General features: G+C 42.7%; 1 protein-coding gene across 2 annotated transcripts in view; it reads right to left on the bottom strand.

Annotated features, from left to right (window-relative positions):
- Nucleotides 1-20423, bottom strand: part of UTP20 (UTP20 small subunit processome component) — a 63956-nt gene extending 43533 nt beyond the window's left edge. Inside the window, exons 1-16 of one of the 2 annotated variants that reach the window (XM_066183464.1) lie at nucleotides 20378-20423; nucleotides 19684-19764; nucleotides 18499-18568; nucleotides 18161-18293; nucleotides 17500-17688; nucleotides 16422-16503; nucleotides 15212-15349; nucleotides 14661-14816; nucleotides 12937-13083; nucleotides 12307-12441; nucleotides 10789-10866; nucleotides 9940-10118; nucleotides 7820-7975; nucleotides 7233-7321; nucleotides 1528-1633; nucleotides 201-351 (exon numbers count right to left, since the gene is read on the bottom strand). In XM_066183464.1, coding sequence (XP_066039561.1) covers nucleotides 201-351; nucleotides 1528-1633; nucleotides 7233-7321; nucleotides 7820-7975; nucleotides 9940-10118; nucleotides 10789-10866; nucleotides 12307-12441; nucleotides 12937-13083; nucleotides 14661-14816; nucleotides 15212-15349; nucleotides 16422-16503; nucleotides 17500-17688; nucleotides 18161-18293; nucleotides 18499-18568; nucleotides 19684-19764; nucleotides 20378-20422 — 1935 coding nt within the window. In that variant the 5' untranslated portion in view covers nucleotide 20423. The remainder of the gene's footprint in view (nucleotides 1-200; nucleotides 352-1527; nucleotides 1634-7232; nucleotides 7322-7819; nucleotides 7976-9939; nucleotides 10119-10788; nucleotides 10867-12306; nucleotides 12442-12936; nucleotides 13084-14660; nucleotides 14817-15211; nucleotides 15350-16421; nucleotides 16504-17499; nucleotides 17689-18160; nucleotides 18294-18498; nucleotides 18569-19683; nucleotides 19765-20377) is intronic. The other variant, XM_066183465.1, reaches the window with a different exon arrangement.
- Between the last annotated feature and the right edge of the window lie 7177 nt (nucleotides 20424-27600).

Genomic DNA, 27600 nt, shown 5'->3' with positions numbered 1-27600 from the left:
ACCTCTAGGGAAGAGGCAAGGCTGACAGGGCTAACAGTTAACCTCTGTTAACTCATGCCCCATTGACACAGGTCTAAGCAGACACTATGGAAGTAACAGCTTTACACAGTCTCATGCTTCTCCTTTCAGACTTTATAATTTCACTAAGTTTTATTGTTAAAATACAAATTACTCTGCATGTGCTCAGAACAGCAGATTACCTTGGAAACACCAGTGGAAATATTAGGATGCAACTTCTCAAACAAGTCCATTAGGTTGCCTTGGGAAAGGGGTTCCTGGCAGCCACATAATGCCAGCCTTGTGTAATAGAGATCAGCCAACAGCAATGCAGAGGGGTCTGAAGGGAATGTGCTAAAACAATGGATAATTTTATTAGCATATAGAAAGCACTGCAACAACACTGGTATTTAAAAATAAGGCAGTAGTGGTAACTACAACATTAAGGGAAAATTCTTTGATTTCAGACTCTGCTTGCACCAGCAGGCCAGTGAAGTCAGATTTCACCAGCACGACTTGCAGCTGCAAAACCCATGACAGCCCAAGAGACATGAGATTCCTCCTTTGTGTTAACCAGGCTTGTCAAGCTGAGACTTGCATGCTGGATACACAGCTACAGAAAAAAACCCTGCATACTTCACATGAGGGCTTCTGGTACTGTCCACGTGATCGGTCAGTGGTCAACAGAAGAGAAATAATCTAGGCTTTAGGTGAAATCCTGTCTGCTCACAGAGAAACTTCCTTCTGCTACCTTACATCCCTTGCTCCAAGCAGGTTTCACGTTCCCTGCCCAGAGCTGGCAGGAAAGTATTAGGCTAAAGCTCACTGCCAGTAACTCCTGCCTGATCTAGCCAAGTTGTTTTATCTCCATTGTGCCTCAGACATGAGCACCATAACTTCCTAAATGAACAGGATGTTTCAAAGCTCAAGCCATGAAAGGAAAGACTTGGAGATGCTAGAGGGAGATTAATGGTCTTCCTAAATCCCTCCAGCCAGACACATTGTTTTGCTAATTTTAAGTTAGACAGAGTCAAAATAAAATGGAGTATACAAAATCTCCTCCCATTGTGGAGCAAGCACAAACATGGATTTGTAAGGACATGGTGGAATCCCAACACCAAAAGCAAACACAGGCTTTTGACATAGCTCAAAAGGTGCTATTCCTGTCTCTCTTATCATTATAGTGTAACACAGAATTACTAAGTGTAGCATTCCAAAGTAAAACTAGAACCAGTACAGCACCCCAGTGTAAAACTAGAACCAACTTGACACACTACTCTGCAGCTAAGAAAGCATCAGTTTGCAAAGTAAATGTCATTGAACAGGAACTACATTTACCTGGTTCTCCAAAAGAAAGTGTCTACAACTTGGCTCCATTACATAACCACAATACTGAAGCAATGTACCAGCATAACAGAATGGGCAGCACACAGAGAAGCATTTAACCAGCTCCTATATAAAGGCAAAGTCAAATTTCTGCCCTACCAAGGAAAACCATGAAGCACCACAAAACAGGCAGAGTTTACTTACGTCACCAAGCTCTTGACACGCTCCACAGGTAACAAATGGAGTACGTCCGCAGACTCTACCAAACTAAGTAGAGTACTTACAGCTTGGCAGGCCACAAATAGGTTTCCTGGAGCAGAGAAAGAACAAGAACATCTTGTAAATTTACTCAGCTCTCAGTGACTTGTGCTTGTATGGTGCTTGCCCATCCTGAAAAGGCTGGAGTCAGAGAAATAAAGTAGCATATGGATCCCAGAACTGGCATGTGTATTTTCTAACCATAACACATAATCATAACACATAAAAGAAGTGCTTCCCTGGCTATCTAAGTAAGTGCCTCCTCCAGCAAGACAGCACTGAAAGCTGTGACAGCTCCCAGTTTGCATGTTTCCATCACACCCACATGTGCAAAAAGCAGGAATCTGGAGCTAAGCACTGTGGCAGGTGTTGCAGATAGCACTCTGCTAAAAAGGAAGAAATGTTGCCAAATTGATATCAATGTAGCAAAAACAAAGCAAAAATACATACTGCTGTTACCATCACACAGGTGCCTATAAACTCTGGACCTTTGGCAATGCACTGCAGCCTAAGATCTTCAAAGCTATCCCACGTACCTAAAGACTGAGTATATACTAGTGAATGGCAGGTGGGTTTGCTGAATTTTGTCTCCTTCCTAAATCTCTCAAACTCCTTTAGAGATGGAGGGTTTCCCAGAAGCACATGATAGCTAATGCCCTGAAAGGTAAGAAAGGGCAATTCCTTTCCCCTCACATTTCTAAGTTAGCAAATAGGTTGTCTTAAAAAAAAAAAAATAAAATAAATCCCCTCCTTTGTCTCTTCCCAGGCTGAAGGAATACTGCTCCTAAACCAGGCAAATTAAAGGAAGTTTTTAAAAGATATAACTGTCTTACATGCTACCAATGGAAAAGAAAAGGGAGTGAGCATTCATATCCTATCTATTCCTCTGAAAACATTCCTCCATTCTAAGTTGCTTAATTCCCCAGGTATGTGCCAGATCCTGCTAACCATTAACCTCCATAAGGAGCTACTCAAAGAGAGAAGAAACATCAAGTAATGACAGGAGGAAACTTTCTGCATTTATAGTGTAAGGACAATTCACAAACTGCAATCTGCATGCCCTTTGGTAGCAGTGTGCCAATGCTGGACAAAGATAGCAGCTTCCACCTCACCACAGACACACCTGCGTGATCAGTAAGTGAAACACTTCCATACTAGCCCTGAAGAGCTGCCAGCAGTAACCTGCTGTTGCCATGACCCAGTTTTCAAGCCCGTTTCCTTGCACTCCACAGCAACCAGAACACCAAAAACACTCAGTTCTGGAACCTGCACTTTGCCTCAGGGCTGAGGCCAGGAAGGTCAAATGGAGGACAGGGCTGGGAGCCTTGCACAGGCAGTGAGAGGAGACTGGAGTCCTAGTAGAAGGTGAAGGAATTGCAGGAATCATAGAGGTGGACAGAATGCGAGAGGATGAAAAAAAGCATCCAGGAACCCGAGTTTGGGAGAAGGGTGAAGAAAACCAAGCAAATAAGTGTAATATGGGACAATAGGAGGCATGAGTGTAGGACTGAGGATGCATTTATTTTCTTTTCCCTTACCAACAAAGGAAGAAGTAGCAATGTGCCTCTGGCACGCAGACAGAGCCTGAGCAGTGCTGCTACTACTGCCAGTAAAGATGAGACCCAAGAAAAGAAATTTTAGATATTCCTTTTTTAGGCTAAGTACATTACCAGTAAAACAATCATGACAGCATGAAAAACCTGCAAATATGATAAAAGAAAGACCTAAATAAAAAAGGGCCATGACCGACAAAGCTTCTTCAAAGAAGAAAAAGTAACAGAGCTGACTGGTGGAAATGTTTAGGAATATTAACAAAGATATGGAAAATGGAAAATGACAGACAGCCCTTACAAACAAAGAACAGTGAACACTCAGCCTAGGGCATTCTAAAATTTGTTCACGGACTGTCACAAGGCCAAATACTTTCTAGATCTCTGAGCAACAACTGCCCTGCTCTATGCACACTCAGTTAGTTTGTTTTTTTCTGGCCAGAGAGGGAAGACAACCAGTGACCATCTATTCCTGGAGAAAAGATGCAGCATTTAGAATTGGTGGTGTCACTTGGGTCAGAGATGGTGTGTTGGTTTAGGCTGGGATAGAGGCAATTTTCTTCTTAGTAGCTAGTACGGAGCTCCGTTTTGGATTTGTGCTGGAAACTGTTGGTGACAGAAGGTTACTACCTGCACCTCCTCCCAGCCTGCCATGTACCCTTAGCCTCCTTGCCAGCATGGCAGCACGAAAAGCAGAAAAGGCCTTGGCAGCAGCAGTAGGCTCAGCAGTAACAAAAACATCTCTGTATTACCAACCCTGTATTAGGCACAAATCCAGAACATAGCCCCATACCAGCCACCACAATGAAAACTAACTCTACCCCAGCCAAAACCAGTGGAACATAGCTGGGACAGCTGATCCCACTGACCAACAGGTACCCCCTATCACATGGCACCATGTTGAGCATTTGAAACAGGGGGAAGAAGGCATGGCATTTGTCTTCCCAAGCAACTGTTATGAGTGATGGAGCTCTGCTTTCCTGGGGATAGCTGAACATGTGCCTGCCCTGGGGAAGTGGCGAATGAATTCTTGTTTTGCTTCACCTGCATGCATAGCTTTTGCTTTACCTGTTGAACTACCTGTATCTCAACCCATGAGTTTTCTCCCTTTTACCTTTCTAAAGCTCTCCCCTCATCCCTGCTGAGAAAGGAAGCATCTGTGAGGGGCTTAGTTGCTGTCTGAGGTTAAGATACAACAGTCCTTTCTGGTGCCCAACACGTGGCTTGCAAGGTTAGAGATAATGATTTATCTCTAAAGATTTGATTGCAATGTGCTAGATTGAACCCTGATTGATAGCTGTTATTGCTGTTTAGCTATTAATTGGCAAGCTTCCGTCCCTGCCATAGGGCTTGCTTATCTTACTGCATATTAACAGCCACCGATCATTAGTGACTACCTTTTGCTTTCCCAGCTGTAGTGCTGTACTGCTGTACTGCTTGTCATTCCTCTCTGCTGTATCTGGGAACATTTTGATAACAGCTGTGGCAATGCACCCAGGTGGGCAGGTGGCCAGGGCACTGCTGCTGTTTTTGTCCTGCTGTACCAGCCAGACTGGAACTCTAGAGTGAACTTGAGTCAATTGGACTGTGACCGGTGGACCGTGTCCACACAGGAGCATCCCAAAGCATCTGTGGCTGTGGTTAAGTCCTTGCCAAAGTAGGTACATTGCAAAGCAGCTGTGGCTTTAGTTATGCCTATGCTGCAGCAGGACTGAAGGAGTTGTGACCCAAGGGTAAGTCCATGCTGGAGAAAGTACACTTGAAGCACCTGTGCCTGTGGGTAGGTCCATGCTGCAGCAGATACACTGTGAAGCCATCACCAGCTATGCATGAGACCATGCTGGAGACCTCTGAGTGTGTGGCCACAGACAAGCCCAAGACAGAGCAGGTACACTTCTGAGGGAGAACAGCCATGGGTAAGGCCACATTTGGAGCAGGTGTATCTCTGAAGGCACTGTGGCCCATGGATAAGGCTGCCCTGGAACAGGTGCACCCCAAAGCACCTGTGGTGATGGGTAAGTCTACACCACAACAGGTATACCCCAGGAGAAACTTGGACTCATAAGTAAGACTCCACTTGGAGCAGGTATTCTCCTAACAAGACTGTACATTAGTCCAAACCCAAGCAGGGGCAAGGGGAGGAGTTGATTGCAATGTTAAGCCCTGTGGCCTGGTCCAAAGGGACTGGGGTGGAGACTGTAACAGATATAACTTTAAATTGCTGTAACCCATTTCAGTTTCACGTTGTAGGAATTACTATAGCAGGAACCACCCAAACTGGTGGAGGACAAGCTTTACAAGAAGCAGTGCAAGTGCAGCAATGAATTAACATGATCTGACTCTAGTGGCAAACAATTCCATACAAAACACCAACTCTCCTGTCCTGAGTGACCACTGTAACAGATGGAGCCCAGATTCATGGACTAAATGAACTTGGTGGGTATTTGTGAAGGTTGGACTGGCAGGGACTGACAGTTGGCCCCAGCTGACAGTGAAGTCGGCATCAATGGGAAACGAGATGCTAGGAAGGGAAATATCTTGTTAGATTATGGTGAGAAGAATGGGATTATGGGTATAGTTCTATTAATGAAGTTTCACCATATAAGGTTATGTTCTGAGTTCTTGCATATGAATGGTTAACATTTTACCTGTAAGGTAATGTAATTGCTCATTGGTTTGCTATCCAGGATAGAATCTATATATTGCTATGTTTGCCCCATTGTGGAGCCTTTCAAGGTTGCCCCATACTGTGTTTGGCTTGTGCTCTTTTGTTGGCTCAGGCTATTATTAAAGTTATTTTCCGGGCTTACTCGATCATCATCCCTATTTCAATTGCCACTCTGGCAGGTCCAGTTGTGTCACATTGCCAGTGACAGATATTCTGTGAATATTTTACAGGGGTGGTCCACAGACTAAGGGAATGATATTATATCAAAAGATGGGAGGGGAAGCGGTGGGTAATGAGGTTGTATTGGGTAGCGTGGTACCTGAGCATGACATAAATAGCACTGAGTAACAACCAGAGACTGTGCTGGTTTCGGCTGAGATTAAGCTGAGTTTCTGCATAGTAGCTGGTATGAGGCTCTGGCTTGGATTTGCGCTGAAAACAGTGTTGACAACACAGGTATGTTTTTGTTATCAGTGTACAGCACTCACAAAGCATCGAGGCCTTTTCTGCTTTTCACACCAGCCCACTAGTGAGTGGGCTGAGTGTACTAGGAATTGGGAAGGAACACATCCAGGACAGCTGGCCCCAACTGACCAAAGGGATATTTCAGACCATATGGTCATGTTCAACAGATAAGTGGGGAATGTTGAGAGTGATGGTGTTTGTCTTCCCAAGTCACCATTATGCACAGGAGAGCCCTGCTTTCCTGGTGGTTTCCTGCCCACCCATGGGAAGTGGTAAACAAATTTATTTTGTTTTGCTTTGCTTTGGTGTGTGGCCTTTGATTTATCTATTAACCTTCCTTCATCTCAGTCCACAAACTTTCCCATTTTTACTATTCTGATTCTCTGCCCCATCCCACTGGGCAAGTATGAGCAGGTGAGCAGCCGTGTGGGGCTTAGTTGCCAGCTGGGGTTAAACCACAACTGTCTTTTTTGGCACTCAACATGGAGCTCAAAGGGTTTGAGATAATGACATTTAATTGGAGTGTGCTAGGTTGAGTTTATAGCTGTTACTGATGTGCAGCTATTAACTGACAGATGGTAAACGTCCTAAACTTTGCACTGTAGGTTTGAATTGGAGCTTATGGGTCAATATTCTCTCCTTCACTTGATAGCTTCAGCTTGGATTTGGTTTAGATAGATCTCCTTCCTCTTTTTTTTCTCACTTTCCTCTTTTCCTTCCCAATTACCTGTCTTCCACTAGGCAGGGCTTCTGTCACCCCATCATTATCATGAAAAGCAAATGCAAAATTGTTTCCTGGAGGTTGTTTCCTCCCAAGTTCTGCTCTTCTAGTTTTACTCAAGCTGGTAAGTAATTTTGGATACAATGCTACCACTATTCATTTTCATGCTCTGTGCAATCAGAAAAACTGCTTTTATTTTTTTATATATCAACGAAAAGCAAATAAACAGGAAGTAACTGTAACTGACCTTTGCAGAGGCTTCCTTTTTCAATGGCTGTGAAGAGAGAGTCTATAAAACTCGTCACACGAGGCAGAATGTGGTCTTTGTTCATTGGTCTGTTCAAAATAAACGGGAAGATTTTTATTTCTGTTACACTGACACCTACATACAAAAGCTTTCTATCACATTTATCTTTAGTAAATTACAGGTAGCTCATTCCAAGTCTGAAACCAGCACCGAAACATTTTTGCTATTTCTACTTCACAACTTAAGTTGTAGCATTCACTGCATCTTCTTTCTAACTAGTCCTTCAATAACCACTGAAAAAATACAGTTAAGAGAGGACAGTGCTTACAAACTGAAATGTGTCAAGAACATCTCTATATACTAAATCACCAAATTCAGTGAGTAGGCAATCAAGAAGCTGATATTTTATTCCAGTCTTTACTGTTGACTCATGGTATTTCCATGCAGCACTAGCTGAGAGCTAGCACTAGCAATTATTGTCCTTTCCTTAGTAAAGTGATTTCTTACAGAAAGAGAGCTAATAGGCAGTAAGAAAACAGACAGTATTACTGAAATACATGACAATAATACCTTAGAATATCCCTTACCTAATATGTGGCAGTACAACCAAGGCAACCCAAGACTGTGAAAGGTCAGTGATGTCCTCCTTCTCTGGTAAATGCATTAAAGACAGTACATGATCCAACACTGGAACTTCTGCCTTTTCTCCTTGTCTTTTACTTGTTTGTTGCCTTGTATTAGAGCTAAAAATAAACCCAAACTTTTTAGTAATCCACCACTGCATATCATAGATTGTTCCTTTTGCTCCTATGATACTCAAAATTATGTTGTCTACTTGTTGCAAAAAGGACTTGCACAACACTAGGGACTTTTTTCTTCTCAATGTCCCCTACTGCACAAAATATCATCTAGTCATGCTGAAGAGCACAAAACATGGCCCACAAGAAATGTCAGCAGCTTATTTCAAGTTCAAATAATGTTTCTAGAAGAAAAGACACTGGTTCTTAGTTGGACACCCTCACAACTGGGACATATAGACTCTAGGAACACTTGAGAGTCATATCTACGACGGTTGTTAATAAACCGTGATAACATGGACATAGATGGATGACAGAAAACAATCAGTGAGGTAAAGGTTTTGGGAATTAAATGGAATCACAAGGTGACTCCAAATCAACAAGCCGATTTGCAGGCAGCAAAGGTTGACACCATACTGGAACATATGAACAGGAGTCCTTCACACCCCATCTGCAGCAATATTTCCATTCCACCCAGTGCTTGCAAGATCACAGTCAGAAGGCTGCATAGGCTTCATCCTTCAAGAAATGCAGAAGCTCATAAAAAGCCAACATTAAAAATCATCAGAGGCTTAAGAAAAAACATTTATGAGGTAAACCTCAAGTAATTAGGGTTGTTGATCCAGAGAAGGAAGCCGTCAGACATGTCTGATGATGAAAGCCTACAATTTGTAAAAGCTTGATGCAATAGAGTAAGAAATATTCTGCTCTTTATGTTTCCAGCAGATAAGATAAACAGCAAAGGATTTAAACTGCTGCAAAGAAGGTTTAAGTTATACACTAAGGACTGGGGAAAAAAAACTCCTAACAACCCAACAATAAAATTCAAAAGCCAAAAAGCCCAAATAAATAAAAAATCATCTGTATAAGTATAAAGATATCATAGTACTGGCACAGACTGCCAAAGGCAGCTCAGAAACCTCCAGAATTGGTGTATTTAAAAACTAGGTAGGAGACAGGGTATGCAACTCTTGAGATGTCTCCTGGCCATAATTTACACCACTGACATTGTGAGAGTACAAAAAAAGTCCAAGCAGGACCCAGCTCCAAACTCCAAAGCTCTGTACTCCAAACCACTGAAAAAATACAGAGATCAAGAAACAAAGAAAATAAGGGAAGACAACCAAATTTAATCATTTTGACTCAACCTTCTGTTCCCAAAACATCAGTCCTTCCACAATTATTAAACAAAAGCAGGAAAAAGCCATACAGAGCAGACTGCTTTAAGGAAAAATAAAACCATACATAAAAGGCAACACAAACTCAAAAATTTTGAATTAGCTGAGTTAGAATTACTAGAAAAATCACTATAATTAGATTAGCAATGGTCATTCTGTGTTTCAGTGGTTACCCCATATTTTTCCAAAGAGGTTCCAGGGAAAGCAACTACTTCACTGCAACCAAGCTAAGTTTGCAACTAAAAGCAGTCAAGCTGTGCCAGCACAGTGCTGCTTCTGCATTAATTACATGTCCTTTGATATCCAGCTGTGCTCTATGGCAAGACTTTAATACTGCTGCCAAGAAAGCTCCTGGACAAGCCATATGCATATAGGGAAAAAAGCTGGAGCATAGGCAGGAGGGTTAGTAATGATGAGAAACTGAACTGCTGCACTCACTACAAAGATTAACTGCCAAGAGATGCAGTTTGCATGACGGTGTAACAGATCCTCATCATACAACACAACACTGTTCATATCAGTGACCACCCTTACAAAGTGGCATCTCTTCTCACATAATTTCAAAGAGGAAAATGACACCCTACTATATCACTTGGTTTGCAAATCTGTCAGCAATGCTGCCATTTACACAACTCCAGTAAATACTGGAAGGCAATTTTTGTGCTCTGCACTGCCTTCAGGCCTAGAGCCACACAGACACATCCAGTGTTAGCTAAACTTGAGAAGTCTGACCTGACAGATGCTTCAGTGAAAACAAGAGGATACTTTTCAAATGCCATCGAACCAATGGTAGGAGGCTCTGCTTTCACCAAAATGAGTTTAGCCAGAACTGCCACAGCCTCATCCTTTGTGATGGCATCTGTGCCAGAGAATCCATGTTCAATGTATTCTAGAAAGCATGGGAGAAAATGCTGAAGAGACAAAAAAAAAAAAGAAAAAAACGGCAAAAAGTCAAAGATTGGCAAGTCTCTTTAATCATCACCAAATCCACAAAAAAAAAAAAAAAATCCACAACACCAATCAGAGGGAAATCCAAATGCACACAAATAAGCCAACAAAGCATCGGACTAATCAGTTCTGGTGCCCCTAGACACCAGAACAAAGACATTTTCCTATCCCAGCAGGGAAGGTAATTTAATGCAAAAACTAATTTTGAACCAAATCCTGTCTTATCAGGACATTCAAGATTCTTGACATGGCTTTCATCTCCTACTCCCTTTAATTAATTAGATTCCCCCCAGATCACCATTTATAGGGCTTATTCTTCATTTCCACTTAGTTCCTCCACTCATTCTCTTCCTCCCATCCATAACACACTCCCCCTCTTAAGTCCCCACAGACAAGCTTCTTTTTGTGAACAGATACCTATCCCCTTTCTCCAACCATGAGAACCCTTACACAACTTCAACACAATAGCAAAAGTAACCCCTTTCCTTCTTATCAGATCATGCCAGAAGTTTAAATAAACATGTCAATACACAACAATCATTCAGCATACAAGGCAGGTAAATATACTGTGGATTCTCCAGTTATTCCCTGTAGCAACAAAAATAAACATAATGCACAATCATTTCCACCTACCTTCTCAAATTGCTTCATTGTGAACATTGCTTCAGAGAAGTCCAAAAGAAAATGTCGTTCAAATCCACTTGCAAATACCTGCAAGATAAAAGTGAAAGGTTGCAGAAAGTGAGACATTTCATAGTCAGCTCTTCAATACCCAAGGGACAATTTTTCTGGTATACAAATCAAGGATGCTTTGAATTCTGCGATACTCTGCCTGGCTCTCTTGCTAATTCCACTGCAGAGAGCAGCATTGTTTCCAAGTGGCAAGTCAGGTACAGAAATGCACAGTCCTTTATAATAAACCCTACTGACACAACCCTTTTGGACAAACACTGCTGGATGCTACTGTCTCTGTGCAGATAACTGAGCTATCTCTTCAGTGTGATATGGAAAATATAAGTTGAAAGTTCTAGGACTGCAGCACATACACACTCACTAGCTGTTAGGAAAAAGCTTAGGCCCAAAACATATTTCAACTCGGCATTTTTTCTGTGTAACAGATTGCAGAAAGTTTACTACCTCTTGGGCAGAATGAACCTCTGTACTTTTGAAGGATTCAAAACAGGAATAGTCCTTTGAGATCCCCAGGATCAGCACTCCTCAATGCCAAGATAAAATGCACGCCCAGATCTCTTTCCCAGACCCTTCAGAACACAAGGACAGCTTTAAGCCTCCTCCAGTTTAACAGAAGCCCACACAAATATCCTCAAATGTTTGGAGAAGTCTCCTAAGCAAAACTGGCCTCATGCCACAGGCAGAACCAATCTTACTTCAGCGCAAGTCAACACTGAAATCCTGATGAAATTTGATCTTTTTTAAACAATTGCAAGTCTTGCTTTCCCATTGTAAATCGTGTGGCATTTTTATTTCAGATATTTTCACACACGCACACTCTCTACAACTATGGTCCACACTGTTAATCGCAAAATTATAACGTACTGTAACAGGGAAACTAAAGAATCAGACTCCATAGTATAATCTCCTGCTAATCTTTGCAACACTACATTTGATAGGAATGTATGCAGCTAATCATGTCAATGCCCCAGGAGCAAAGGTAGAACTTAAATATGTTTACCCCTGTATGTTCCAAATCAAAACTGCACTTGTGTGAACCTTGTTCACAAGGTTAAGGTATGCTCATTAAACGCTTGGAAACTTAATGAAATATGTCTTTTTTTACTAAGTTTGACTCAATGATCTGCTTTACCATCACAGGCAGGACATATTCCTTCACTGCTCTCCTTCCTTTCTCAATAGAGGCTGTAGGTATTTGAATCAGAGCCCGGATTTCATTGCAATGATGTCTGCCATGCTGGCATTGCTATACTGACAGCCTGTGCAAGACTCTCAGGTAATCCCAAGACCCCATCAAACTTTATTTAAGGCATTGGGCAGCTTCTTCATTATCTGTGAAAAAAGGCTAAAGGGAACCTTATAGCATATTTCCCAGCCTGAAACAGAATGTCCAGAAATCACCTTGCTCTAGGGAATTTGAAGTCTGGGATTTCTGGCAAAAGCAGCAATCCTTGTTACCTTCTGAACAGCTTCCTTGGTCAAAGAATCTGGCAACAAAACATTTTCAGCCAGCAGGAATGTAGAAATGGTGTTTAGCAGCATCTTGCAGCAAGATGATGAGAGATGCGGTGTTTGTAACATTTTTAATAAAACCTGAAATGAAAAACAGATAACTTGTATTTGTCCATGAAGATAATGATTATCTGATCTGAATGGCCTGGACAGTCCCTGGACCAGGAGGGTGCAGAGTTCTAAGCTTCAGCCCACAGAAATGAATCCTAATAGTCCCACTGAAGGTCCTAAATCTACCTACCCTAAAGGGGCAAATGTATGTGAACCTGGCAGAACTGCTACATACCACTGATACTGGAGGGGGGGGGGTCTCCTCCACAGTGGCAGGAACAGACTCTAGAAGCAGTAGCCCATTTTCCCCATTGCTCATTTAAAGTTGGGCTACACTAGCATTACAATATAGAGGTAAAATCTCATAGGATCAGAGAGGTAGCAATATTCAAAATATATGTCTCTGTTTGCTCAAATTCTAAGCCCAGTGATTCGTCAGAAATGTGTAAAAATGCTACAGCTGACCACACCTCTTCCATATTCAACCAAAACCTCCTGACATATCCAAGTGACAGTCTGACCTACCTGACAGACATCTTCAGGCAGTGAGATTTTAGATCCATTTGCATGTTCCACTAAGATCAGATAAGCTTGCAGAATCCTTTCCATCTGTTCTGAAGCCACAGAGCAGTTGACCTTAGTTATTTTCCTCTGCAAATCTAAGAGTGACTCCTGTTTAAAGAAAATAGGGAAATGAAATGCTTCGGATGAATGAACAGACTCTGTTTCACTTACTGCTATTTGAAGGACATTCTAAAGAATCTCAGCTGTCCAACAAACTATTGTCAGCTCTCTCATACATATTCCACAAATTAAACTGTGCAGAAACACTGTGAAATTTCCCTTACGTAAAAACATATCCCAGATACCTTGGACAGAAACACAAGGAACTCCTAAATGAGGGTCTCCAGAAAGGCTGACACTTGATATACGAAACAGCAAAGAGAAACATTAGGCTCCACACCCACAATGGCTTGGAAGCACACAGTTTTCCCTGGAATTACCAGAATTTAGGTACTTTTACACTTTATGCATCATTTTGCTAATGTGGATGCTGAAAGTTTACTCATATAATGTACATTCAACATTAGTGTCTCTTTCTGTCCAGAAGATATAAACTCCTATCCTTGATCCAACGAATTAAACACAATTTAGACAGCTATCACAGACTACATGAATATTTCCCTCTGAGCAAAATATCCCCATGCATCTACCAGTTCCCAGGGTGAAAGAAAAAGCCTCATTAAAAATAAAAGGAAATATGTCATGAATTTCCAAGATTTCATAACTGCAGATGTTGAGTCGAAGAAACTTCAGGGATACACAACATTCAGTGATAAACAAATCTGTAGCTAATGACAGTTAGGTAAAAACTGCTTATCATATTGGGTGAAGCCAGAGGAACAGGATGGGACTTTCTAGGAAACTGGTTAGTCAGAGGAAAACTGTCTCAAGAAGGAACCAGTAGGAATTATTTACCCATGCTGGAAGGACTACCTTAAAAAAGCTTGTGTGAAGCATTTCCTGCAGTTTTCTATTTCATCCCTCTGAGGAGCACAACTGACAAAGTCTGTTGTCAGTTGCAAGAGGCTTCAATCCCCCTATACCAGATATTTGTAAACTTTTAAATATTGGTCAGGTAAGTAAAACACACTGCCAGGCTGTGTCATTGCAGAATATTCTACATCACCCTGATCCATCACAGCACAGCCCATGGCACTCAGCTGTGCTCCTTCAAACCAGACTGTAACCCCCAAGAAGGGACACAGGAACACCCAGACTGAAAACATTCTGATTTTCAGTACTTGGCTGCAAGGTTCAAACTTGGCTTTCCAGGATCTTTGCTTTAAAAAAATCTGTAGGGCAAAAAGTGTCCCTTTTACTGTTATAAAGTGGTTTTGAATCACTAATAGTTCAGCAACATAAAACAAGCACTACATTCCAGCAAGGGTTCTGCAATGTGTGCAAAGCAGACTGTACAAACCATCCTTGCCCAGCCACAGGACTGAGGTCCGAGTCTCACTGACAGTAGCTCCTTTTTCACTCACAAAACAGCCACCAGGGTAACTCTGAACTTAGAAAGGAAGGGTGGAATTTTTCCCATGACTCTGTATTTTATGTTTCCAAAGCAGAAAAAAAAACAGTTCTGGTCCAATAAAACACAAATACTTTCCTCAGTAAGTGCAGATTTTTTTCTCAGTCACTCATGAATAAAAAAATAACATAAAGAAGAAAAATAATCAGTGTACCTCCAGGCACTTGAAGACAATGTCAAAATGCTCCTTATGGATATGCACTGCAGCTGATCTGATCATCTGCTTGAAGGCTTCTCCAACAGCTAGCCACGGTAGCTCAATTTCTTCTTCAGTCATAGGCCCAAGCTTCAACAAAATTAACTTCATAGCCTGCACAGGAAAACAGCATATCATGTTCTTACACCTAGAAAATAAATCTAGCAATCCTAAAACTAATTAGTGCAATGTATTGTTAAAATACTCCAGTGATTTCAATTCTTTCTAGAATGACTACGGGGGGAAAAAAAAAAAAGGTTATCACCTAAAATCTGAAATATCATCAAGAAGTATGATTTCAGTATACAGGAATATTGCAAAGGAATTATTTAAAACAACCTTCCTGTCTCAAAAACTATTCTTAGAACACTTCCAGACCCTACTAAGTAATTACCAACAAACTTATCACCAAGGCTTCACAGAGGTGAAGGAGGAAACACTGGGTGGTTTCAGGGAGCACTGCCCAAGGCCTGTTACAGTAGCAGTTAAAGTAGCAATCTTGTCTTTACCGTCTCTGCACAAGAGTGGAACATGTTTCGAACACCCTTGCACATCTCAAAAAGCAGCTGTCCTACACCTTCCACCTTTTCGGGGTGCTCTCCCAGGTCACGGAGCATTAAATTGAAGAGTTCATTTTTATCAGAAACCTACAAAACATAAGGAGAAAAAAAATGTTATCTTCTATTCAGAGCTGCCAGATGAATAGAGGCAATCCAAAGCCTTCACAGCACCATGTTGTTCTCCTGCCTTCCCACAACAGCTCAAACTCATTGTTTCTGTGACCACACAAGGAAATTCAAACAAGAAATTTGATCAGTCATTTAGTCACTACAGCTACCACAGCCCCAGAATGTACATACTGTAGCTGAAATATATGGGTTTGATTCTTCTCATGATGTTAAACACGCACATAAATGCACTGTTAAACTGGTCACAACTGAAACAAAAGAAGTCCCTGTCCTGATGAGAAAGTGATGTGTATCAGCTGAACACAGAATCTAGTCATATGAAACTAGAACCACACTTGAGAATACTGCAGAGACTTCTGGTCCAATATTTTAAACACCTCAGTTTCTGAGGATTTGAAATAAAGTTCAGAAATTTCCAAAAACAATCAAATGAACATGCTTTATTAAGGTCTCTCAACTTAGGACAAAAATAAGGATACCCAAACCTGCTAACCAGTCTAAGGAATCCTAGCTTTTTTATGTTTTGACTAAAGAAAACTCAACAACTACCACTTCCTTTCCTTACTCCATGAAAGGCTGCTGTCTGATCTTGGCTGATCTGCCTGGGTATGTTACATACAGTGATCTTCCGGAGTGCAAAAACGTCAAAAGAATTTCAGTTCTACAAAGGCCTTTACATATTCGTGAAAAAGACAGTGGGCAAATGTGCATATACAAATTCAAGCCTCCCTTCTGCAGGATTACCTCACTATTTCTAGTCATTTTAGGCAAAGCAACCACACACATTTGGTTTAATGTCTCTAAACAGAGAGTGCTAAGGCCTCTATTTGCCACTACTGACATAGAATGCATGACATTCTCAATATGACCAAAAACCCCCAACAAAATGACAAAAAAATTACAACTCAGGACATGCTGTATGCCAGTCCAGGTCTTGTTAATCCTTCTCTGGAGAAAACCTCATATTGCACATTGAATCCAAAAACCACTTCAAAATGAAGATAGCACCAAAGACAAACATCCCACTTACCTTTCTCATGAGAAAGACAAAACTTTCAGCAGCAAAGTTTCTGATGTGGAGTTTGTGGTGAGCCAGCAGTGTGCTGTATAGGCTACAAAGACAAAAAATAATCCACTGTCTTAGGGGCAATGCAAGACTTGCTGTCAGCCGGTTAAAAAAATTGTTTCCAGTTTACGTTAGCGCTTTTTACAAACACTAAGAACCTGTCCTACTAGAGAGGGCCAATACCTTCCCTCATCTAGATTTCTTTCCACTCTCCCTGCATAAAGAACATGAGTTTTGCGAAGAAGGTCAAATGACAGTGACAGGCAAACTAAATCACAACAGAAACACCTTTTAAATCTGCAGATCCACACAAATTCACTGCAGCATCAAGATTTTCAAGATATATGTTTAGCAGCAATAAGTAAAACGAAAGCTGATTTATACACCAGATTTGTATTTCAGTTGAGCCAACAGGCTCTCCTGTACACCTAGAAGTTTTGAAATTTTCAGTTTGCAAGGCTGATAAATATGTGTAGTTCGCTGGTATCAGTAACAGTGGCAGGTGGCTCATGACAGGTTCATTGCAGAGGGAGTGGTGCCTCAGATTCTCTCAAATTCAGCAGATCATTTTTCAGTATGTTTGACAGCTTAGCCTGGGTTGGGGAGGAAATCTGTAACCAGTTTTTTGCTCCATCTGTTCCAAACTGAAACTAGGAAGAAGAAACATGGAACCACTGCCTATGTCAAAAGGAGGAGCCCAACTACAACAGCAATTAAGACTGAACAAGTGGTCACACCAGGTCAGGCCACATGCTCAGTCAGTCTACAGCAGCTGCCAAAGGCAGAAACCTGGGAAAGGTTTAAAAACACAGCAAGCACATATGAAATCAGCCTTCAAGCACCTGCAGCTCATGAATTCCCCAGGCCCAGAAGTCCCTGCATTTGGTAACTGCCTGGAGCTTGGCCAGTTTCTCTCTGAGAAAAGCTGAGAAAGCATGCCAAAAAGTATACCGAAGCATTAAGCCATGTATTCATGTGGCATTTACATTTCTACAGCATCCAGTAACTGCTGATCAAGACAGACATTAAATATGCTTTTTACCTGTAAATGTTGTGTATGTCCTTCACCATCAATCTCCACAAATACTTGTAGAGATAGGAAAGAGAGGTAAAAGCCCATTCTAGCAGCTCTGTGTCCTGCGTATCCAATAATTTGGTGATGGCCAGGAAAAAGTCATGAAAGTGAGGATAAAAGTCAGCCTGAAGATCTCGAGCCAGCTGCACCACTAGACTGTGTTTCAGAAAATACACCAGTGTTAGTGCATTTCAAAAACAAACAAATAAAAACCAAGTCAAACATTGTATAATCCAGCACAGTCTCTATGGAAAGAAAGGCAGCATCACTTTTACTTCTTTTTCACCTTTAAAAAAATATCACCTATTAGGCAGCTGTAGATGCCAAAAATCTTAAAGATTTTTAAAAAAATCAAGCAGTAAGCAAGAGAACAAATGATTAACATCAAACAAAGCACATTAATATAATGTGTGACATTCAGTAAGCACTCCAGCTAATTTGTTTGCCTTGCCACAACTATGTATTTTTTGAAGGAATAGAACCACAAAGTTCTACCAGGGTAATATGACCATTTTGGGCATCTCATTGCTTATTTTCTTCAGGCACAATAAAGATAGAGAACACTTACAACAGGACTCAGATTTACTTGTAATACCATCAAGACTACTTTTTGTGACCACATACTTACTTTAATAGGGGTTGGTAAGCAAGACTGCCTTCGACTTGCAAATGTGTCTTCAAGCTCTGCACAACAGCACTTTGGTAATAAACCAGCTGGTTGAAGGACTGGCATTTGTTGGCCACTTCATTGTAGAACTGCACTGCTCAAACAACAGAAAAGAAACCCTGAAAACTACCAGTTTTCTACCAGTCCCTGGTAAACATGTATGTTTAGGGTGTTAGAATAACAGTGCTCCAGAGCCCAGTACAAAAACCAGCTAATAATTTCCCATTGGGCTCTGGATGAAGAAAAAATATATTTTAGCAGTCTAAGGAAAGTAGAAAACATGAATATAAATGACGTACCAAAATGCCGAGTGAGGTTCAGTTCCTTCCACTTCCGCAGTCCTTCGAAAAAGTAGGTTTCAACCTCCTGCTAAAACAAAGATGAAGAATAGCTACCAACCCTAATGAATGTGTCCTGTAAAGACGGGAGGTTCAAATGAAGACAACTATCAAGTGCCTTAAACATTAAAAGAATATCCTAAGAAATCTCAATGACTAATTTCAACAGGTTTTATGGAGTTTCCCTGAAAATAAGTCTTTCTTTCAATATTCAGAACACATTTGAAAATATTTTCTGGTGACAGGATGTGTTTACATAATTGCTTTTTATACCTCTGTTGACTGGCCTTGATAATCTAAGATGCTGAGCCATAGTTCACCCAGCCCAATGCCTTGGGATTTCTTTTGGCATCCTCACAGCTATAGAGTGGGAAGTTCAGAAGAACAATCCAGTAGGCCAGGTGGCATTAACCCGCAAAGTGCTATATTCATAATGATGATTTATATGACCCATAGAAATGACCCTTGTGATCCATAAAGACACAGGCTCATGCTTTACACACATACTGCCAGTATGTGGGTATCAATCTCTTCTCCCAGGTAACAAGTGATAGAACAAGAGGAAATGGCCTGAAGTTGTGCTAGAGGAGGCTTAGACTGCATATTAAGGAAATTTTTTTTACTGAAAGGGTGGTCAGGCATTTGAACAGGCTGCCAAGGGAAGTGGCTGAGTAATGATCCCTGGAAATATTTAAAAGATGTGTAAATGTGGCACTTAGGGACATGGTTTAACGATGAACTTGACAGTGTTAGGTTAACAGTTGGGCTCAATAATCTTAGAGATCTCTTCCAATTCATGATTTTCAAACTTCTGATTCTATTGCAACTACTCAGCATCTGCAAGTCTTTCTTAGTCTGGCCCTAGGTCTGCTAAATGACACAACAGCATCTTTCATATACAGAAACAGGCCCACCAGCCACATGGAAGACATCTGGGTGGTACTGTCAAAGTGCCTCTATGGCAATACTGCAAACCAGGTAAAAAAGTAAAAAGGAAAAAAAGCATGAAATGAGGCTCCAGGAAAAGCAGTTCTTGCAGAAGCTTCTTTCCAATTTCCTCCTAAGTAAATTTCTTAAGTGGCTCCTTCATGGAGTATACCTACTTGTGATGTGATTTCAGAATATAATCACAATTGCAGCTCTCACCTCAGCATAGCTTCCAGTTCGGTCAATCCGATGAACAATATCAATATTAATGTTGCTTAGGCGCTCCGAAAAGGTGAGAAACTGCAAAAAAAGGACACATTTCTTGCTCAATTCTGAGCACAGCCCTTCTACATCTCTCTCGATAGCACGCACACTGCTAACAGAAACCTCACTTTCTAAAGACAGGCTGCCAGATAATACTCCCCAATATCAGCCCTACAAGAAGATCAAGGCAAAAGGAGCAGGACTGACCCTCTACCCACTCGGACCTGCAAACCCGAGTCTTCTAGCCCAACACGTCTGCTCCTAGCCCAACACGACGAAAGGGATGCAGAGAAATCTACCTAGATTTCAGCAAACTGCCCTGCTCTCAGCCTTCCTGAAACAACGCCCTGGATAATTTCATTGAATGATGTCAGTTTCGCACACTAGGGAGGTGGGGCGCCTGCTGCCCGCCAGGGACGGTGACCCGGCTGACGGAGTGCCGGGCACGGGGCAGAAGCCGCGCTCCGGCCCCGCCGGCTCGGCCGGGACCCTCGCAGCGCTGAGCGGATCCTGCCACGCCGCCCACCCTCACGTCTCCCTCCGGGGTGCCGCTTCGGCAGGCGGGCACGATCACTGAACTAACACCGGCACGGCGGAAGCCTGAGCTCCCTTTCCCCCGGCCAGCAGCCGCGTCCGGGCGGGCGCTCACCCGGTGCGTGTTCCCCGACTTGTGGGCCGAGGGCTTGCTCTTCATGGTGGTGGCGGCGGCGGCGGCGGCGGCGGCGGCGGGCTCCCACAGCGCGTCCCGCACGTGCGGCCCTAGGCTGCGGGCGCCGCCATGCCGGGCACGGGCTGCCGGGAGCGGGGCGGGACCGCCGGCGGAAGGGGCGGGCGATGCTGAGCGAGGGGTGTGCCCGGAGCCGGCGCACGGCCTGTCCCCGGCTAACCTCAGCGGCCAGCGGCGGTTCTCGGAGAGCTCTGGGCAGAGCAGCCCAGTACCGCTGTTGTCTGTGCGCTCTGGTGGAGGGCGGCGGGCTGGGGCAGCTCGGTACCAAGGGGAGGGCGCGGCGGTGCCCAGGGAAGACCAGTTTGTGCTATAGCGAAAGCGCGATGTGGCGGAGCGCAGCCCACAGCACAGCATTGATGGCTCGTCCCGAAACCGCCGCTGCCCAGCTCCCTGATCTTAGTAGTGATTTTTGTCCGAACCTCAACAATTTAAACAAAAATGTTCATCGCAGACAAAGTACATGCAAACCAGGTCCTCGCACAAGAGCAAATGGTTACGGACTGGTCGTCCCTAGCAATACCGCGGCTTGTGGGAGCTTCTGCCTGCGGTGCAGTTGCGGGACGAGAAGGACGTGTGAGTGAGGTGGGAGATGAGCTTAAGGTTGGAAGGAGCTTTGGTGTGGGCAGGTGTGGAACAAACAGCTCAGAACCACGCGACCGTTCGAGGTTGCGTCTTGCGCAGCTTGAGAATTTGGCCCTGCCGAGGCTGCCTGTCCTGCCTGCTACAGGCGGCTCAAGGCCACTTTCAGAAACCAGGCTTGCAGGTTACTCTGACCGAGAGGCATAAAGGTAGATCTGAGCACGGCTGAAGTTCACGATTAGGAGCACGTAGGGACCCACAACTTCGAACAGACCCAACAGGTTAAACGCTGCCAGGTGCATCCAGAAAGGCTGCCCACAGGCAGGCGGTAAGCCATTAACTTGATAGTCATCTGGACAGGTAGGGGAACGTGCTTGCTTCAGCACCTGTGGAGTCAGAGCTACGGAGACAGCTATTAGCTTTAAACCTTGCTCTTTTGCTGTAGGAATAGAGACTTGTGTCGTTTGTATTAGGTGGGAAAAGAATGCCTAATTTAAGTTTGAAAAGGTTGGCTTAAGTGATTTCGAGGCCAGATATCTCCATAGAAAGTGTAACATGTTGAGAGGTCTAGATCTGCAAGAGCTTAGGCACCAATATGCAACTGTTTAAGAGCACAAATAACCCTCTAGAAGTGGTTAGTAAATTCACTTACTATGTCTCCTACATATTGCGTACATGTGCAAAACAGTCTCCTAGATCTTTTTTCCATTATGAACAGCATCTATAGCAGAGCTGTAGAACTTCATGGGATGCATGTACTACAAAATCATCCAAGGAAATGAGCAAAATCTAACATTCATGTAAAGTAATGGGGAGAAGAGCTCAGGTGTGCTCTGGCTGTTGCAGAAGTCATCATCAGCAAAAATGTAAGACATTAGAGGAAGTTTTTGAAAGGGTAAAATGCTTTTTTGTGTTTGTAAACTGGAAATTTCTCAGAAGATTGAGACAGGGTGGACCTGCAGCTGCCAATGTTCCTGAGAGTTTCTGATTGCAAGAGCTACTCACGGACTGCATTTCAGCCAGCACTGAATACCACACTTGGAGGTACATCTGAGTGAGTCTCAGGCTGGTAGCACAGGTATCAATACCAGTATGGCCAGGACAGTAGGTCCTGGTGCCTCAGCTGGCAAGGTTCAGTGACCCAGAAGTGCCCTTCCTCACCTGTGTATGAACTGCAGCTATGTTAACAATATGTTTACTACACACACTCCCCTCTGACTGCAGTGCCTCAAGCCTCAGGCCTTATTCTTTTACTTTTCCAGTAAGAGATGTGGTTTTCCCACCTCTGGGCAGGTCCCAGCTCCAACACCCTGTGATTATCTGATGGTCCCTGCCAGTAATTCTCCTTCGGGAATCTATGCTAAAGGCATTAAAAATTAAAAGCAGATGGCCTTCTGAAGAGCATTGGCTTATTGGTAGTAATACCTGTAGAGGCACATAGAGGAAACCTTTGTAAAGTAGTGCATGCATGTCTACCAAAGTAGTCACCAATGCAGATCTGACTTCTTCAAACACTCAGTGTGGGCTACAGCCACCAGTACCTGACTCTAATCCATCAGCCCTTCTGAAACAGGTCTAAGATTCCTATGTCTCCTCCATTCCTGGGCATTTTAGTCCTGCAGTTCAAAATCTACTTGCTGTATTCAGCAAGACCCAGAGCCACTTTATGTAGAAGCAAAGCAGGCTTGCCTTCTGGTAATGTGTAGTTTAGCCTAATAATAGTAATTGGGGTGAAATACCTCAATGTTTAACCCAGGATGGTCTCACAGGGCAGAATTCATCTCACATAACCGACATGTTTACAATGCATGTGTCCGCCTTTGAGCATCAACTTCAGGCTCCTTTTATATTCACTGAAGATCTAGACACATTCTTGTGCTTGAAACATCTGTGTTAGAATAGAATTAATCCTAGAATTGGTAGTCTCCAAATGTCTGGATGATCCCATTATATGTGCATATCTACAACTGCCCCTGTGGATGCCTCCCACATGACATGGCTCAATAACAACATAAATACACAGTATCCAAACTGTTACTGAGCTGCCCTACTTCTGTCATATTTTTATGCGTATTAATCACAAGCACAGCACGTACTCCTGAAGCCTGTATAACACTGAGTTTCTGACTTAAGGGACATGTTATCTGACACAAGACAATGAGCAGCCAGGTCAGCCTATTTTTAACCAGAGGACGTTGTAGATTGCATCGGTGGACAGGTATGAGATCAAATTTTCATTTTCCTACCATATTCGTAGAGGCATGGTGGAGTTTGCATAGGTAATTATATTGGGAGAAGATTTTCCCTTTCAAAATGAAATATAACAGGCAAATAGATGTACAGAAACAACTGTGAATTAGACCAAACAACTTCCAATCTTGGATGCCCAAAGCTAGGTTGCTCAATCAATATTAAAGATGCTAAACAGTTATCTGAGCTGGTTGTGAGCCCAGAAGCCTTTCTCTTTGCCTGTTTTGAGTCACCACACAGGTGGGGTGCAGGGGCTGGGCTGGATGTGGCTGTAAACCTGCATCACAGGAGCTCTTTAAAATCCCCCTGTAGGGGGAAGCTGGCATGAGTTGAAGGCAGGTTTTACAAGTGTGTCATGCAGTTTGGTGTATTCTTTCAACTGAAGCAAACAGATTTATATTTTTTTAATTTGTCTGCAAAGTAAGATGAGCCCTTTGCAACACAATGACATATTTTCACTGCCAGTTTCCTCTCAGCTTCTAGCTGAGGCATTTTGCCTTGCCTTGTGGGAGAAAACCCCACAAGATTATGTAGGATGTTGAGAGCACTTCAAAATCAAAGCAGACAAGATACTGGAATCCTGTTCTGCAATCTGGTGGAACTGTTTGGCCACATTTTTTCTAATATGCCTGAAGCATAGAGATTCTGCAAATAATGCAACTCCAGGGCAATGCTAGCTCAGTCATGGGGAGAATTTCATCTGCCTTTAGGTTTGCTGATCAAAGAGGTTTGGAACAAAGGGCTGGAATATAGATCCCAGATCTTCTATCTGAAATATCCTGAACTTAGGGACTTTCCTCACAAAAAGGGGCACTGGCAACCTGGTTCAGCCCTTGACACACCTAGGCCAGTGACTCGTCTATTTCAAGTCAGAGTCCTGCTGCAGAGCTGAAATAGGTGGGCTGCACTAGCTCCATCTCTTGAAGTAAGCTGAACAGTGCCAGAGCAGAGCACAGGGACCGTCCACACCAATAAATCATCAACACAATCCCTGGCACAACTTTGATTCATGCCACTTTTCTGCCCAGTAGGAACTCACACCTGGGGGTTTTTTTAGGCTTTGATTTTCTGTTTGTTGCTTGGGGGGATTTTTTTGTTTGTTCTTGGTTTTGTTTTTTGTGGTTTTTTGGGGTGGAGAAGCAAGTTTTAGAATTTATTTGTGTTAGAAAGAAAAGGGTCTGATTTCTGCACAGACCACATGTGTGCAGATAGCCCCAGGACAGGAGAGGTTTCCAGTGGTGTCTACTACTGTTGTTCCTCACCCACTGCTATGCCACAGCAGCAGCAGCAAAACTGGCTACAGCCTTGTTGAAAGCAACAGTAACAGAAGCAGCAGGAGGGGGATTCATAGAGGAATCATGGTGTATGGAAAGAAAAATTAAAAGGCAGGATGGAGTCGTGTTCCTCAAAAGAGATGTGAATGCTCTCCTGCATTTCACGCTCACCATTAAAATGAGGGGCATTTGGATTTGACAGAAACCATCTGGATTTCAGGCTGTCTGTCATGTCTGGGACGACTAACAGTATGTTTACAGCATGCCATTCAGGGGAAAATAAGGCCAGGCTCACTGAAAGGAATGGTATGTCCCTGGCATGGAATAGAAGGTAATGTACAAAGTAACTGGTACTGTTCTTCGTATCTCTGCATCCATCTCATTCATGCAACAAAAGTTCGGTATGTAGATGATGTTTTGGCTTATTAATTTGCTGCCTTTTTTTTTTTTTCTCTCTTATTTGAAGCTTGAACTGTCATAGTATTCATGCAGCTCTAACTTTGCTCTCAGGTTCCAATAGAGTCAGTACTTCAGTTATCCATTCCTGATCTCATAGATCCAAGAGACATAGTGTACAAAAGCTGAAACTCTGCAGGTCTAATAATCTCAGCTCTGCAGTCTGCTGTAAGGAAAAAAAACATTTAAACATACATACTCTCAAGCTGAGACAGCTGGGAAGCAATCTAATTTTGATATGTACTGTTGAGTGAAATACTTGTGGGAACCTTAGAAAAGTGGAAGAACTTATACAACATCAAGAGACAAAGCAACCCTTCTTGGCACTTCCAGTGTGTCATAAGCTGCTGGTAACAGCTGCTAAATTATAGATATTCATGAGAAATTTCTAATATTGGTCTATATAAAGCAGAAAAAAACCCCAACAAAACACAAAAAAATCAAACCATACCAACCAACCAACCAACCAACCAAAAAAACACCAAAAAATTTTATTGGTGCAGTAACTGTAGAGATGTTGCCAACACTAAGAAAAAAAAAAAATAGGGCTGTCCCTTCTTACCATAAATTTAAGTAAGTTTTTGGACACTGCTGCTGCTTGTAATACTGATTTGTGGGTCTAATTTATGATCAGATCAAATAGGAGCCATTGAAAGCACTGATAAAACAAACATACGAAATAACAGATCCCTATATAAAAGATATCTAGGTGGAGACTGACACTTCAGTAATAAAGGAAAAGGAAATGAGCCTCAACCTCCAAGTAAGAGAGAAAACCCGAAAGACTGAAGCAGATGAAGTCCTGGTTGCTTGAACTGGGCAAGGGGAGCCACAGGAGTTCACCTCTCTGGCTATAGCTTCTGGCTGCACAGAGGCCTGTATTTCACCTGGTGTTCATAGACAGTAGAAGATCACTTGCAGGGTTCCCACCAGCACCTCCTTTGATGTGAGATGAAATGAGCCCCTTTAAAATAATGATCAGTTAATGGTACTGTACAGATACAGAGCATCTGCTGTACCAAGAGATGGAGTCCTTTAAATCCAGCTGCAGCCAAAATGCTTTTCCTTGGCTGCCGTTTACTGCTGTGCTTCCTTGTGCATCACATCATTCACCAGGTTTGCAAACTGCTAACACTATCACATGGTATTAACCTGACTGTGCAGAAGCTGTGGAGGCTCTATGATGCTGGATCAATACAATTTTTTTGCCTATTTAGAAAAGCATGGTAAAGTTATTATTTCTTCCCCATTGCCTTAGCCCCAAATCCACATTTTCATCAAACCCCCTCAGTATATTTGAACACGTGCTAATGCTGGATAGCAATATACTAAAGCAACAGACATTAATTTTAAGAGTCTTAGTGTGCCTGGATTAATAAAGTCCCCCTGCCATGGAGTTTGGTCATGAACATCCACATGACACATGTCCACTGTCCTCCATCCACCAGAGATCACTCACCACTCCTTAGCATCCTGCAACAGCCATAAGACTGCAGTAAAAGAGGCCAAAAAAACCTATGGTGTGTCCCAGTGGAATATTGGGAGAGACCAAGGATGCTGGCAGTGTTTCCACTCTCCAGAAAAAACAGGGATTTGCTATTTGAAAGGTCCAGATAGCTTCAGAAACAGGTCCAACAAACCTCATGTTATAGAGGAAAACAGAAGAAACAAACCAAGCCAAAGTCAACAGATGCAGATGGCTGGACCTGAGGGGAAAACCCCCTTCCTTGTCTACTTTTGGTGACGGATGTTGCTTTGAGGATGTCTGACAAACAAAGCAATTAAACACATAGAGCTGGTGTAAATATGCATAACTGCCTTCAAACATTTCCAAGCAATGGAAGCGTCTGTGATCCCAGCATGGGCAGCCTTGACAGAGAGTAGAAGAAGAACTGAAGATGATCAAAAAGAGGTTTAAAAGAGAAGCAAGGCAGTCGGTTCTTAGAGACATTAAAAAATTGGAAGGATGAAGTGGATAGGAAACAGCAATTTTGGGGGAAATGCCTCATGGGACTGTGGTTCCAAAAAGAAGGGGATTCTTGCAGAAGTGTGAGAGAGAGGAGAAAGTTTCTTAATGTGAAGAGATAGGGGTGGAGATGAAAGGATTGAGGGAGCACAGGGGATTTAGCAGTAGCAATTACAAGAACGATGGGAGGCAGATAATAAGGGAGATGTCAGAACTGGTGATCGACACTGCGGATTATGAATGGAAAAATAAATCAAAATAATCAAAAAGCTAGTTAGGTCATTGGGGCAGTGGCAGGAAACATTTTTCAGAGTATTTTGAAGCGGCAGAGTTAGCAGGCTTGTTTCCAGAGGCTTCCTCTGTAGAAAATGCAAAGAGATGGGCTCCTCCAGGGAGCCTATCAAAGCAATAGTTTCTTTCTGAGGAGCCTGTCTCTCTCCTTCAGAAGGGAGCCAAGATGCATAACTGAAGTACCTACATGGTACACCTAAAGCAAACACATATCAAAATAACACCAGCTGGAAGATGTGAACCAAGATAGTTTGGACAGCAGGTAGTGAAAAAAAGAGGGAAACAACAGAAACAAAATACAGAAATTCAGAAAAATATACTCAGAAAAA

Source organism: Chamaea fasciata, unplaced genomic scaffold (assembly GCF_029207755.1).
Source record: "Chamaea fasciata isolate MVZ Bird 193981 ecotype frontalis unplaced genomic scaffold, bChaFas1.0.hap1 SCAF_5, whole genome shotgun sequence".
Lineage (NCBI taxonomy): Eukaryota > Metazoa > Chordata > Aves > Passeriformes > Sylviidae > Chamaea > Chamaea fasciata.
This window is presented reverse-complemented; position numbering and strand designations above follow the sequence as displayed.